We start from the raw sequence: 16,061 nt of genomic DNA, 5'->3' as shown, positions 1-16,061 counted from the left end.
CTCTAGGAAGATTTAAATGATTCTCATTCTAATTGTGTCTTAGAATAAGATCTTTTTATGGGGTCTGGGAGCTGAATATATTAGAATGACACTGGTTTTAAGGCAACATTCAGACTAACAGAGACTTTTATTTGCTCCTGCAGTTGCATTGACTAGTCTATGTCTTTCTCTCTTGACTCTACAAAATTGAGTTGGCTGAGTGTCAAACTCAAAATGAAAATGTGTTGTGTCAACTGTTTATGGTCCATAGGACTCTAGTGTAAAATTTTATTTGAAGTTGGATCTTTATGCCTGTTTAAATTAAATACAGCAGATAACCCACTATTTCACGGAGTTTAAATTCTCAAGACTAGTATTACAAGTGCTATTCAGCCTGAAGGTAATTTTAAACCTTTACCTTTTTTTCTTTCATTTGGCTTTACTCAAATGTACTGTATGTCCGGCACTCACTCCTCAGGCACTGTTCACATGGAAATCCTTGAAGTTCTTTCTTTATTATTATTATTATTATTATTATTATTATTATTATTATTATTATTATTATTATTTGCCACAGGTCGACTTTTTACAGATTCTGTTTTCATTTGTTTCAATCAACAGCAGTGAAACATTTGATAAGATTTATTTTGATTAAACCACGCAGCAGTGTTTTGAAGCTCAATAGTAAGTTTAATTGATTAGTCTGTTAAACCTGGAGCTATATTGAAGGGCATGTCCTTCATGCTTTACCCTGAGGGCAAGACTGTGATCTTTAAGCAACGCCTGCAGTTTCATCTCTCTTGAAGACTTTAAATGAAGAAGAAAAGAAAGTACTGAGCAGGAATGAGTCCCGATGGAAAGGAGATCTCAGACTGTAATTAGCCATAATTAGCATACCTGTGTCATATTTTCAGAATGCTTTCATGAGCGTGGACTGCTTAATTTTATCCGGACAATCTAAGTGCAACTAATCCTGAAAATCTAACAATTTAAATTTCAAATACTTGACTCTAATTTCAGCCATCAGTATTTCCAAAATCATATAAATCAAGACTTATTTGTAGATGTTATTAGTCAGAGGTTTGCTTATTCCCAGTGTAAAAGTAGAGTTCATCTGAGTAGCCTGTTTGAAGTGGTACAGTTCTACAGCACCTGTGCTACAGTGGAGTTAAGCTGCGTAGAATAGAAATCACCTAAAAAAAGAAACTCCTTGTCATTGCTTTTTCCATGAAGAGCCTGAGTGATACAGTCAACTGTGTATAAATATTAGCCATAGTGCCACAATAACATGATACTGTACCCAGCAGAAGAAAACGAATGACCAAGAACTTCAATAAAGAGGTATATACTGTATATAAAATTATCAGTAAATAATACAAAGTTATGGGCCTCACATTCAGAGCTGACAATATACATTGGCATTGACACTGACTGGTGGTTGCCATTGGAGCCTCAGGATATTTAAATATATGATCCTGTTCTATTTTTGACTTAACTGGCCCAGAAAATTGACCCAGAAAAATCAGATGTATAGGATCATTTTTGACGGTGAGTGTTAATTTTCACCCTATCCTGTAAGAAGTCAGTAGGTGAGAGAGAACAAAGAATGTAAATGTTTGTTGGCTTTTTATTTTGATATCTTTTACTGTATGTATGGATGTGATTTTTAGTTTGTTTCTTTTTTTGCCACACAAACACGACCAAGGCATCAAGGGACCAGAGTTAGTTTTTACATTTTGTTATCCTTTTTAAATATTTTACTGAATGAAACATCATGGGAGGGCATCTCTTTCTTTTTTTTCCTCCTTTTTCCCTTCCTTTTCTCTGCATCGTTCCATCTTCCGTACTTTAAGTTCCCTCTCCCTTTGAAAGAAAGAGGTCAGTACTTCTATGAGTGGGCCCCTGTGAGTCAAAAAATAAATGAATAAAGAAATAAAACCAACTCACCAAGACTTCAAAGACGAAAGGGATAGGAAGAAGAGAGAGAGAGCTGGGATGAGTCATGCTGTTAATGGGTGTGTCCATGACTCTAATTAGCGCTCCTTCATGCATGTCTCTCGCTTGCTTCTTCTTCCCTCTTTCTTTCTGTCTCTAAATTCTTCTTATTTCAATCGAACTCAATGGATGTTTTAATGTCAGAAATTGAAGCTCTCTCTCTCCCTTCATGTGTGTCATTCTCATCTTTATCTCTCACTGTCTCACTCCCTTATTCTGACTCCCTCTTCGTCTTTCTGTTTGTCTTCTCTATCTGGCTACTGCTGGCTAGTAGAGTGTGACAGGAAGGCAGCCTACCTTTTCATTGGCAAGGGAGGTAAACAGGCCAGTCAGTTAACCACACAGTTGAAAGGAGGACACAGTTACATGATACGCAATAGCCTCTTTGCCACGGTCATGCTCAAGACAGGTATAATGAGACAAACCAATGCTTTGCCATAGTGTAGAAGTGCAGGCAGGCTCTTGTCTCATCCCTTAGGATGCTTGTACCATCTTCCCTGGTAGACTTTTCCATCAAGAAGGTTTAGGATAATAATAGTCCTGCTGTGTATTTCTGTTTGAGTATTCACCGGCTTGCCTGCTTTGTTGGACAGTTAAGACAAGAAATAGAAACCAGTCCTAAGCTGCAACAAAAACTACAGCATGAGTGAATGTGCTTGATCCTACTGAGATGGCAGAGTGCCTAACACGCATTGATTTCTGATATGATCTGAAAGATTGAGGGGTTTTTGACTGTGTTAAATTGATGGTGGATACACACGGAGGTTTGAATCCGAGACTTGGAGCGCTGCACTCTTTCTCCTTCTCCCTCAGCCGCTGGAAAATCCTTGGCATGCGACTTGCCTTCGATCGGGAGCTAATGCGATATGATACGACACTAGCTCCACTGGACCGTCGCTCTTTCTCTCAGTCACTCATAGCTTTCTGAGTCTCTGTGTGTATGTGACTATGCGCACGTCTTCCTTCTTTATCATCTTCCATGTTACCTAAGCCCTACTGACTCGTTTTCATATTCACCCAGTCTCCTCCTTTTCTCCTCTCTCCTAATTTAATTTTGCTCTCTGTGTTTTCAGAGGGAGGCCCCTGCCTTACATTTGTTCTGCTGTGTAATGAACAAATGCATGCTGTCAATGTCTTCTCGCCCTGTGTATGTGGGATTCCTGCCAAACACAGAGCAAGAGGGGGGACACTGCATCTCATTATTTTATAGCTGACAACCAGCAATGTGTTCCAGGGAGAAAATACAGCGACAGCCCTCTCTTTCTTTTCATTTCTGTCTCTCTCGATCTCTGTCTTTTCTTTCCCTATCTCATCTTTCTCTATGCATGTCTCCCTAGCTTATTTTTCTTTCCCTCTTTCTCTATTTCTGATGTTGTGCAACTTTAACTCACCAACTTCCCCAGCACTCTTATAAACCCACACACGCTTATCTGTCCGCTGCTGTGCAGTCTGTCGCTTGGCTCTCTGTAACATTAGCCAAAAAAAAAAAAAACAGGTTCGAGGTGAAAATGGACAGGTCTAAAATCATAGCAGCCATAAAGGCATTCTTTTGTCAACTGACTGCTGTTTTCCTGTCCTCTTGTTTTTTTTCCCACTCATCAACACTGATACCTTCTTTTGCCCATCATCTCCACACCTGTTCCTTTTCTTTCCTCTTGTCTCTCTTGGGGGGCCCATTCATCTTCTGCTGCAGTTTCACCTGCCCTTATTTGTCTCCTTATCCCCCATCCTCTTCCTTTCACATCATCTGTATGTCTCACTTTACCCTCTTCACCCTCCATGGCCCTTATCACCACCTTCCCATTCCACTTCCTTTCCATTTCCTTCCTAAAATTGCAAACTATGTTCCCTGATTCCTCCTCTTTCCTTCCCCACTTCCTTCCTACCCTTCCTGTCTCTCACTTACTTTGTTTGATTCTCTCTCACGCTATTATTCTTATATCATTTTTCTTCCGCTCTCATCTCTCCAGGCTCTCGTGGCTCCTACAGTAGTCAGCACAGTCAGGAGCCCCTTCGGCCCTTGGGGTCCCCAGAACACCATATAGATCCCATCTATGAAGAACGTGTCTACCACAACAAGGGCCCCATGAGAAGCCTTAGCCAGAGCCAGGGGCCAGACACAGGCCCCTATCGCAACAACACTGGTAAGGCACTTATGACATTTGTATAATTAGTCACACCTACACTGTTTCCATTTGTGTGTATGTGTCCTTTACTGAGGTCTTAAAACTACTTATTTGAGAAATGAAGACACTGTAACAAAGACCCCCCTTCCTACCTCTGGCCAACTGCAGGCAGACAAGTTTATTGTTTATTGATTATAGGAAACATTGGACATGAATCTGCCTTTATGCAAACCTGATCATAGAGCTGAGATAAACTTGTGTGAGGAAGTAAAAGATGCGTTCATTATACGCTTAAATTACAACACATTACATCATCTTGTCAATCAGTTAAACAGCACGTACTCACCTCGAGCTAATTGATACTCACCCAGTGTCAGGTAATATGTGATATATTGATGCAACAACACTAATCAGGAATTGATGGATGCTTACTTTCGAGGTATTGTGTTCGGGTATTGTGTACTTATTTTTATTTGATGCTATACATTTCAAGGAGCATAACAAACAGAATGTTTCAGTCCATTTTCTGTTTCGGTTGAGGCTATTTCTGTGTGCTGAATAGCCAGCCTTATACATTTTCAACAACTACACCCAGCTCAGGGACAAATGGAGAAAATACATTACAGGCAGTAAAAAAATAAGGAGTATAGAAAAGGCCTTTTTTATTTAGAAGTACACATTTATGGTTCTCTTTTTTTTCTAATTAGGAATGTAGCACAGTTGAGCACATTTTCTATCAAAGTCACACAGTTAGACACACTCATTCTCACCCGCTCCCTCCGTAACTCCATTGTTGCCAGCAATGTATTTTTAATAGGGCCTCATTGAGCTTATCTCAATGTGGGTTTAGGTACGCCATGTTAATCCCATTACCGTATCATACCCACATGAAAACACCCAAGTCGGTCACGCCACGTTCACAGCTCCCTCGATGTCATTAAACAGCCTAGCCTTAATAGCTATCATTAGCATTTGGGTCAGAATCATAGCAGTAAATATGCCACTCTAGACCAGCGTTCGAGTTGATCAGTTTGACTCACTTGAAAGGAGTGAGAATTGCCTTTAAGCACAGAGCATAGCTTTTGAAGCACATTTCAGAGTTAGGGGGGTCATTGGGTTTGCTCTTATTCTTGCGGGATATTGCTTTGATTACTGTCAGTGAAATTTTGTACAGTGCGTACAGTGATAGGATTGTCTTTGCAAGCAGGAATTAATGAAATAAGGGCACTTCAGAAGTGTACAGAGATGATCCACGGTTATCTATAATTTACTGCTCCTTGTATTTGTAGTGTCAATAGATGGGTATAAGAAAACTCACAAAAGAAATTTGCACTGCAGCTACAAAATCAATAGACTGTGGATTAGACCGTGTACATTTAATTGCGATGCTTGAGGTTTACAATATGCTTCTCCTGTGATACAGTATTTTAATGGATTGTCTCATGTTGTCTGAGCTAAATTCTCCTTCAGAGTATATCAGCATGAGCCTTTTTTCACATCATATGCAATTTTACCCCCACTGTGCTTTGGCCCATGTAACTACACCGGTAAATCAACACACCAAAGACAACCAGCACCTTGAAGACACTCGGCCCCTTCGTTGCATTAAGGCTCAGCTTAAGCGGAGCATGTTTCAAAAGTCATGTGAACAGTATGTGCAGTGACTAAAAGGTTGTCTAATAAGGATTCATAATGCACAGAGTGATAGCACATAATGAACTGATAAGGGCTGTGCTGACATGGTGAGCGGTAAGTCATTAATTATGTCATAGTGCCTTTTCTTGGCAATGGCAGGCTCACATTATTGGTTCATTAAGCTGGCATAGATCAATGTAATTAATGCTATAAGTCATTCCTTTGGTGGGGAGAGAAGGGAAACAGTTCTGTGGGTATTCACTCCAAAACTGTGAAAGTTGTAGTATTTGGTGCACAGTGTCAGGCTAATTCATAGCCAATTTAAACAAGGCAAGTTGCAGTCAAATGAAGTTCACAGTATTCACTGAGAGCGTGGGCCATCACTTTACTTAACTGGACAATTAACTACGAAGACGGGCTGCATGATACAACAAAAGCAATTTAAGTGACTATAATTGTACATGCGCTGGTTTTTATAGCCGCTGTTTCCTGACCCAGTTTAGGACAGAGAGACAGGCGGAGAAAAATAGGGACAGGCAGCAAACAGGACATAAAGAAGAAGCAAATAAAGCAGACACATAGTGGGGTCAAGGCTTTTCTACAAATTAAATCCAGTTTGGTGAGTATATAGAGGGAAAATGTCAGTATTTTAGGATTTACTTCATGTTTTGAGGAACTTGTGATTTGTGTCTACTTTCACTGCATCTGGCAACCTTTTCCCTCCAGAAAGAATAAACAAACAGACCTCTAGTCTAAGTAAGTCTGCTGGCATTTTCTTGCGGCACAGTGGTTATCCTCTGTCTGCTCGGTTTTCAAATGCTCCCTATTCTGTGCAGCTCTCGTTTCACTTCTACAGTCATTGTTACCTTGAGTGGTGGGTGAACAGCATTGCCACAGCCTCTAAATTCTGAGAATATATAAATAGGAAGTTGCTACAAAACATCTGCTTCACTTGTATGACTGTGTGTACATTTGTATCTGGCCAAACCTCTCTCACGTGCACACAGTCTTTCCTCCGCCTGTCTCACCCCTCTTTTGTCCTCTTTTCCTATCTAGCCAGGACATTCACAGTCATATATGCGCAGTACAGTGTTATTGTGCAAGTATGATTGTGTATCTGTGTATTTTTGCACTGTGCATGTGTGTGGGCAGTGGCACGCAGTGTTTCATTCTTGGATTAAACCAGGTCAGCGCCCCAGAGGACTGCAGGTTAATGTGGCCTATTTCAAGCGATTATTCCTGCATGGTCACAGTGTCTCAAACACACACACACACATGCATACACATGCATTCTGTTACACGGAAGAATCACAGCAAGGAAAAGCCTCAGGATGTGGTTTACACATTCGTTTGTTTTTCTAAAAAGACATTGTGTACTTTTGAAATCAGCCTACACTTTGTCACTACGCTTTACTTTCTATTTTTACAGTTTCCATTGTTCCGACATTGGTCTGGCTCTTTCCAGTCTCTTCTGTTTCTTCTCTTCTCTTTCTGTTAATACAGTATGTATTTATAGCTCTATCTCTCTCATATCTTTTTTATCCTTTATTGCATCTGTCATAATCTCCATTAGTTAAGAGTACAGCATACATCAGTGAAATCTGTTTAAACTCCCTCACCTTAGCGCCCACCTTCTCTCTTCTTCTTACCTTTCTTTTCTTCTGACCTTCCCTGCTTTTTTTTTTCTCCCTTTCCTTCCTTCACTCCTGTCTTTGTTCTTACATTTTTGGCTTTGTACCTTCCCCCTCTTATGTCATGAAAGCCATCTTGGCCTATATTAATGACTCTGACCACTGGGAATAACAGCGGCACTGAATGGATGTGGCACTTTTTCTCTTTAATAGCTTAACATCAGACCTGCACGTAGCTCAGGTGGTGACAGTGGGAATGAGTAGATTCACTGCCATGGCTATTTGTCAGGCACATCTAGTAGCCAGTTTGAGCTATTGCTGTTGATAAGGGGTGTTATATAGCTCAACATTACTCCCTCTAGTATCTTTGGAGGAGACAGACACAAATTCTTCTACAATCAGTAATCCCTAAGCCATGGTAAAAACAAGGGTATATTTTCTCAGCCATTAATGGATCTAGATAACCTTATGATACAGAGCTGCATGGAAAAAGTGGTCAATTTGCATATCTTACTGTACCATACTTTACATACAGTACATTTTACAATGCGTTTTTTTTTCCATCCTTCTTCAGAAACACTTCTCCGGTCACTCCTGTAGTTTTGTGTTCATGCCTTATCACCTGCCAACCAGACAGCAGAGAAAGTGCTTTATGCTGCAGCCACTCCACAAGCTTTGCAAATGAAGAGTATTGTTTTGAATATTCTGAATTTAAGTTTGGGTAAACCATTCTTAGGTGTATGACACCTATGTTATTGAGACTTTTTGCAGGGCTGATATGCACACATATTGATATCAGGCATTTTAAAGAAGCCTTGTGTATACTCCATTTAAATAAAATACATTATACATACACTTTAAAGGCTTGTGCTTCTTAGCCTTTGCTTTGTTCTCTATAGCCTTGTTCTGTCTTTTGACTCCTCTCCTAAAGGAGAATGGGCACAAATTTTTGCACATGGGCAACATTTTTTGGGAACCTAGTGTGTTTTTCCTAATAAATGCAATAATGTCTGTCTTAATGTCTTTTTTAAGAAGCAAAAAACATTTGAATACACACTTCTTAACATGAAGTTTCTACAATTAAATTCATGCAGCTCCCAGGACAAGAGATCAACACTGTTACATAAGCGCAAGGGTGCGTGTGTGTATGTGTCTTGTGATGTTTCTAGAAACCAAAGCAGGATTTTTTTTTTTTTTTTTTTAAGTTTTAGCTCTGTAGCACTGGTCCCTTTCACAAGTGTGAACACACACACACATGCACAGTAAAAAAAGGTTAGAAAGAAGTATGAGGAAATCTGCTTTGCATCAAACCATAAACCAATCTTCTTTCCCCTTTAAATCTGCTGTGTTCCTTCTGTAATGAGATCTGACAACCTAATGAGGGGGAGTGTGATGGAGGAGAGAGATGAGAGAGAGAGAAAACAAGCCCAAGAGAGGAGGGAGGAATGGGTAAAGACGGAGAACGGGTGCAGTTACTGTGTCTCTTCTGACCAGAAGGCAGGAAAAGTTCAGGGTGCCGCTTAAATAGAGAGAGGGATAGATCCCTGAAAAGGAAGAAGAGAAAGGAAAGGCTCACTTTCATCTGCCACATGTCCTCCGGTGTCCAAATGTGGTTTATAATACTAATCATAGCCACTTGGTCTATATGTGTGTGCGTGTGTTATATGCATCTGCAGTTGATGGAGTTTCAAAGATTTAAACATTGTTTAAACATACAGTACATTCCCACATGAATGCATACATGGATACATGCAGTACATACACATTCTTATGTAGCATTTAGAAACCTTACCTATGCCTAGGCAAGGTGTCATGAATTGAATATGTATATATCATGAATGATACATCCCTGTATGGGAGTAGTTCATACAAAGTAATGGTGGTTATTCCTGGAAGTAAATTGTTTTGTCTTGTGATTATTTGACTTTTGCATGTAAATATGATGATTCATTGGTACCTTTTGACAATAAGGTGCCTGTTACTTCATTTAATTTATTGAATACTCTGAAGTAAACAACATGTTTCATGGTTTTCAGGTATAGAAGATTAAAGTATTGAAGGTATAAGCTTTATAAACATTTATTCAGAGATTTAGGATCATAAAAATGACTTTTATAAACAGTTCTGCAACAAGTTTCCTCATCTTGAAACATGCTTTCCCTATTCATTTTGTATCTGTATTATGTATTTTTCCTGTTCCAGTTCCCTGCACACACCACACATAGGTCAAGGTGCTGTAAAGTCTGAGTTGCATGTAAATATACCACCAGTTAGTGTAAATGTGTAGCATTCAAGTAGCATTACAAAATGGACTAGTTTCGGTTGACCTTATTCACCAGTTCTTTATCAATTAGTGCCAGATGAAACCTCAGTGCAGGAATCCAAAGCACTGCGGCTTTTATTAGACCTTTTGGCTGCAGCATCTCCCCAGTCACTTTAGCTTGTCAGTCACCAGGCTCTCTCTGTCGCCAGGTTAGATTAGGTTTGTTTGGCCAGGATAAATTTCAGCTTGGCCCCTGTTCCTGCTGGTCTAGTAATGAAGCTACTGTCTTTTGAACACCAGTAAAGGGTGAGTGTTGAATTTACGCTTACTTAGAATGTGGCTTTAACTCCACAGGGAAAGCTGCTTGAATGTTGGGTTTACAATTGTCATGCTGCAGCTTTCTCAGCAAGGTTTTTAAAGTCTTTTCATGATTTCAATTTAAGTAAGAGTCAGTTTCAGGTGAAACCCAGAAAGAAAGAAGGAAAAAAGGAGGGAAGTAGGCCTGGAATAAAGGAAAAGAAAGCTGATGTTTTTAGATATAGTTCTCTGATTTTTGAGGATTTCACCTGTAAGAGCACTGATACACAAATTGGCTTAAACCTACAGCACCATTCATCTTGGTGGACAACAACTCACTTTCCAAAGTAGAATCCAGGCGACGTGGTGTGTGTGGCTTAAACTTTTACAGTATTTACAGTTTACGAGTTTTTGCTGAAGCCTCAGAAAGCTTTAATTACCAGCTCAAAGCATCTGACATACTCAACAGATCAGCACAAATTCTTTCCCTCGCGAAAACATATGGCTCTTCCTAAATGTAGGTTTAAGTTAAGTCGGTGTTAGTCACCCCATACCACCCACACATTACACATAAGCAAAAAAAATCTGTGTTCTTAATTACACGCCAGTCACCACAAAAAATTGTTCATACCCACACAGCAAACACATGCACACACATACACACACACATACACATATTCTTCTGGCATCCCATGCCGTCTTAGTTTACATGATTAGCATATTCTCTGTTTTATCAGCAGTAATGAATTCATATCTGTGTATAGAAACATTCATTTGTTTTTGTCCTCAGAGATCACACAGATAAATTTGAAGCCAGAACAAAACCAGCATTGACTGTCTCCATCAAATAAAGAGAAACATTCATATCTGCTGTGTAAAAACATGTTTTATTCATTAATTGCTTCACAGTTTATCGTCGTATAGATTGCTTATTACCTCTCTGTTTGCTCCTCACATCTCTGTTTTTTTCCTTAGCAAACCATAAATACATACGGTATAAAAATGTGTTCTCGTAGTGGTTACATTACATCTTTTGACACATATCTTAAATGTCAAGAATCCCAGTGAGAAAGATTTGGAGTTTACAGAGTGATAAACCTGTTTCACTGTTACTACATATCTGAGACTGAATGAAACTCGCTACAGAAGCAAGTATGATCAACTTAAGTGTGATATCCATCCATTTTTTGACCAACTTACTTGGGGTTTTGAGGGGCTGGAGTGTATTTCAGCACAGAGTGGTTGAGAGGAAGGATACACACAGACGAGGACACCTGTCTGTAATAAGGCTAACACACAGACAGAAATTCACAGCACACCTGAGTGAGAGAGTGCTCAGTCTACCTAACTAGTGTTTGGACTGTGGGAGGAACAAGGGAGCACCTGGAGAAAAACCACATAGATACAAGAGAGTATATAAACTCCACACATTTGATTTGAATTTTTGTATAATAGATGTGTCTGTCACATGCAGTGACTGTATACAATATAAATATAACACTCTTCAAACATAAAGAAGAGAAACTTGTCTTTCGTCTTGTCTTGACTTTCACTCTTGTCCTTCCACAGCATGAACGTTTAGAGGCAGCCACAGGCCTGCAGCCCCTGCTGTGTCTAAGTGGCGTGCTAGGAGAAAGACATGGCACCTTGACTCATGGAGACAAGTGTCCTACAGCTCCCACACTGTAAAACACTGTAGACTTGATACTGAAAAGTGCAAAGGAGGGCATTTGTATGTGTGTGTGTATGTGTGTGTGTGTGAGTGCGTGTGTGTGTGCACGTGTGTGTCATACAGTGCTTCCAGCTCAGGAACATCAAGAGCTGTGTGTTGGCCAGGAGGCTCTCCCAGGGATAAACAGAGGGAGAAACTAATCCTTACTCTCCTCCACATCCAGGCAGTGTGTGTGTGTGTGTGTGTGTGCATGACCGTGCACGTGTACTTCGTCCATTGCCGCTGTAGGCAAGGTTGTATGTGCAAGCTGTTGCATGACCTTAAAGCATTAGGAAAAGATATGTTAAAGGCACACATGTTTAGTCCGTGTCAATCACTTGCATATTTAGAAATCCATGTTTGTGTGCTCGCCTGTGTATCTATGTGAGTGTGTATATGCGAGAGAGATAGAGACTGTACTGAGGGGTTTTGTGTAATCGTGCTGAGCGCTGAAGCGTGTCGAGAGAAAGGACATGTCCTCAGCTCTGATCACATAGTCTACTACAAACACAATAGAGGGAGAGAGGGGGAGAGATAGAGAGACAGAAGGGTGTTAGGGAAGAAAGGGAGAGAAAAACATGAAATGAATGGATGATGGAGAGAGGATGACAGACAAAAAAAAAAAAAGGCAGAGAGGGAGTGAACTACAGCAAGAGAGGGAGGGTAGGGATTGAAAGGGAAGGTTTCAAAAGAGATGGGTGACTAAAAAGATGGATGGAGGTAAAGACCAAGAGGGACAGATCTGGAGGGAGGCAGAAAGAAGTAAAGAAAGAAGGGAAAAGGGCAAGGGAGTGATGGAGGAAAAGAGAGTGACAAATACAGAGTAAGACTGAGAGAAATGGAAGCAGAGATGAAAGAATGAAAAGGGAGGACGGACATGGAAAGCTCAGAGGATTGGTTTGATCCCCCTTAATTTTAATTTCTCTCTCCCTATCTCTCCTCCCCCCCTCCCTGTCTGTTTTTTCCATCTCTTGTACATTCAGTGAGGGCTCCCACGTCTCAGCAGCCCGGAGAAAAAGTCAGCCTCGCTCTAAGCTAGCCGGCCCCTCAGCCGGCTGGCTAATTGCAGAGGTATCACTGTGTCAAATGACTAATAGAGTTTCCCTTCCCGTCGCTAATCTGCCAGCAGGAGCACAGCCGCGATTTGTTTACTCTACACCGAAGCAAGGGAATACAAAGACACACCCGCCCTTTTATTTCCTCTCAAACACAATTTCACACCGCCAGAGCGCCAGGTGTGAGAGGTGTTAGTGGAGCGCGCATGTCGGTGTGTGTCTGTTTGTGTGTTTGTACCTGTACACACACGGCACATTTCATGATTTGTTTAATATTTCATGAAACTGCACAGTGACTGCGTGTCACATATTCCTGAAAGACACACCCTCGCACACTCATGCATGCATATTATGTTTGTCTTGCTATACTTGTGAGGACCTTTCGTTACTATGTTTGTTATAAACCCAAATCTAACATTAACTCTCATCACTACATGCTCAATCCTAACCTCAAAATCTATTCTTAAAGCCAAGTCCTAACTGTAATTTACTTTGTAAAGAAGTCGAGCCAAAAACTCCCAGCGGTTCTCACATGGACAGGAATACAAGATCCCTCACACACACACACACACACACACACACAGACCCACACACACAATGACACCCGCGCATGCATAAACAGGCACCCACACGCTGATTTTTGCCTGGCAATATTGGCCTCAAAGGTCAAGTCATCAGTCAGAACACACCATTACCAGAGCAAATGATAAATTCAGCAGCACTCCATTTACTTAAGCTAGGAGAAGAAGAGAGAGGGAGCAGCCAGTAAGATTGAGTGAAGAAGAAAATGGAATGTGTAAAAAGGCGTTGGGTAGCTGAATACAAAGTAACTGAGTGTGAAAACAAAAAGGCAAACTTTAAATTTTGCAAGACATTTTTTGGAGGATTTGTTTGTCTTTCTGTGCCCTACCGTCTCGCAGCATCACCTTTGCTTTCTTTCCTTTTTCGGCTTGTAAGGACATTCGCATTCAGTGGTCACAGCACAGGCTATAAAAGTAGTTTGACAGGCAATTTTTTTTATGTTGTCTTTTTCTTCTCTTTTCACTGCTCTCCCACCCACTCTTTCGCTCTGAGGTTTGTCCTATTTTGGTGTCAAGTCTCTTGGCGAGTGCACACTGACACTGGTGGTGTTAGCCTAAAGCCCTGGCTACTAATGAGACGTTCAGAAAGACAGACACACCACAGACACTATTTAAAGAGTACAGAAAAGACTGATTTGCTTCTGATGGGAGTGACTCTGCTTCATTACCCCCCTATACCCTGTGTTCTGAGCGGCTCTACTGTCGCTCCCTCCATCGGCCCTTGTTTCCTCCCTCTCCCCTCTGGTTTGGCTCTTTTCTAAACTGCAGCTCCATCCTTCATCTCTCAGCTGTTTCTCTCTTTTTTCCCAGGCTCTCTCCCTGCCTAATTCTTTGGATCTATGTCAAATTTGGGGTATCAGTAGAAGAGCTCACACATCCTTTAGCCTCATGGGCATCGTATGGCAGGGTCTTAAACTTGAATTTTTCACTGTCTGGCTGGCAAAGGATTTTTGTTAACCTGATTTTAGAGTTAGGAAATAAAAATATGCTAATGTGGTTACATCATCCAAAAGGTTCCTCATGCCTCTGGTGGGCCGACTAATGGAGTTTACCAGACTTGGTGAGAGGAGTTTAAAGGACTTTGGAAAAATAATTGTTAAGGATTGGTTTAATCTTCCTCATGTACCAAATAAGTGGGGCAGTTCAAACGTGAGTGTGTGTGTGTGTGTGTGTGTGTTAGAAAGAAAGAGAGAGAAATGAAGAAGGGAGAGATAAGAGGGTTGTGAAGGTCAAGTAAATGCCACCACTCAAGACAGCTTTAAAGAGCAAGTTTGTTGGTCACATAACGATGAGATTCTCAACCACAGCACTCAGCACAACCCCCCCCCCCCCCATTCCTGTGTTAATTTAGTGTTTGTGCATGTAGGCTTCTATAAAGTGTAAAGGTGTGTGTTCTGGCTTGTACATATATTATGAGATGCATGGGAGTGCTTGCGTTCTTGCAGATGTCCTGAGTGTGTGTGTGTGTGTGTGTTAGTTGTAGTTTGTGTGCATTTTCCCATCCAGACACGGTTTTAAAGGCTAATTCTCTTTGTAAGAGGAGCCTCATTGGCCTGTGTTAAAGCCCCAGTCAATCACATGGCTACATATTGATTCCAAGGCTCTGTGATTTATCGCGTACTCCCCGAAGAACACATTTATGGTGTTTTTGCATTTGCGTAGGTGTGTGTTTCAGTGTACACATACCTTGGACCTAATGACAGATGAGATGGATCCCCCCCACACCGTCTGTCTCAGTGTTTTTACAGGCAGAGAAACGAGGCCCCCAGACTCACATTAACACCTTGATATATCACCGATCCGCTGCTCCAGCACGGCGGGGAGGGAGGGTGACAGCTACTGTGCCCCTGCAGGCTGCTTATATCCCCGAGCAAATCCCCATTCAATTTTCATCTCACTCTAAAGTGAGATAGTTTGGTGTTTTATTTATTTATTTTATGTATTTATTTTTTTTTTTAGTCCTTATTTCTCACCAGGCAGATGTTTCAGTTTCCATTTTTCATTGCATGGGAATGGCTAATGAGTCATTTTACTGACAAAGCTAACACTGTTTACAAAGCCTCAGTGTTGTGGAAACTGTTTTTAAAGTGAGGTTTTTCTAGGGCACTGTACCTCACATAGGAATACATCTATATCTAAGTTTTAAGTATTTTTATTAACTAAAGTCACCTTATTATACTAGACTGGAGTATTTTATCATGATTTGTCTGCATTGTTATGAAAAAATCATACAGTTTCAACAGGAATATACAGAAAAACTATAGTTACAGTGTAGATATGTGTGTCAATAGTAGATGGTTCTATATATTTTATATTTTTTGTCTTAGACATTGATTTCAGCAGTTGTTAAAAGGATCTAAAATTTCTGTCTACACAACATTTGTCGATCTTTTTCTCTTTCTCTCTTCAATCCTTCCCTTTGTTGAACATTGGTCCTTGTTGTTAATCCTGGGCATGTGGCCAATATTTATCCATCCACATGAGACACGCTTGTCTTTTCCCAACAACCTGTTCATCTTTATCTGCTTCTCTTCTCTTCTCTTCTCTTCTCTTCTCTTCTCTTCTCTTCTCTTCTCTTCTCTTCTCTTCTCTTCTCTTCTCTCCTCTTCTCTTCTCTTCTCTCCTCTTCTCTCCTCTTCTCTTCTCTTCTCTTCTCTTCTCTTCTCTTCTCTTCTCTTCTCTTCTCTCCTCTTTTCTCCTCTCCTCTCCTCCTCTCTGTTATTTCATCTCCTTCCATCCTTCCCACCCCTTTCCTTCTGTGTTCTTCCTCCCTTCTCTCCTCTTCTCC

General features: G+C 40.7%; 1 protein-coding gene across 8 annotated transcripts in view; it reads left to right on the top strand.

Annotated features, from left to right (window-relative positions):
- Positions 1-16,061, top strand: part of ctnnd2a (catenin (cadherin-associated protein), delta 2a) — a 278,500-nt gene that overhangs the window by 150,886 nt on the left and 111,553 nt on the right. For all 8 annotated transcript variants that reach the window (XM_067578419.1, XM_067578413.1, XM_067578414.1 and 5 more), the window contains one exon: positions 3,945-4,118. In XM_067578419.1, coding sequence (XP_067434520.1) covers positions 3,945-4,118 — 174 coding nt within the window. The remainder of the gene's footprint in view (positions 1-3,944; positions 4,119-16,061) is intronic.

The sequence above is a fragment of the Thunnus thynnus genome, chromosome 21 (assembly GCF_963924715.1).
Source record: "Thunnus thynnus chromosome 21, fThuThy2.1, whole genome shotgun sequence".
In the NCBI taxonomy this organism is placed as follows: Eukaryota; Metazoa; Chordata; class Actinopteri; order Scombriformes; family Scombridae; genus Thunnus; species Thunnus thynnus.
The sequence above is the reverse complement of the archived record's forward strand: the minus strand, read 5'-3'. Positions and strand labels throughout refer to the sequence as shown.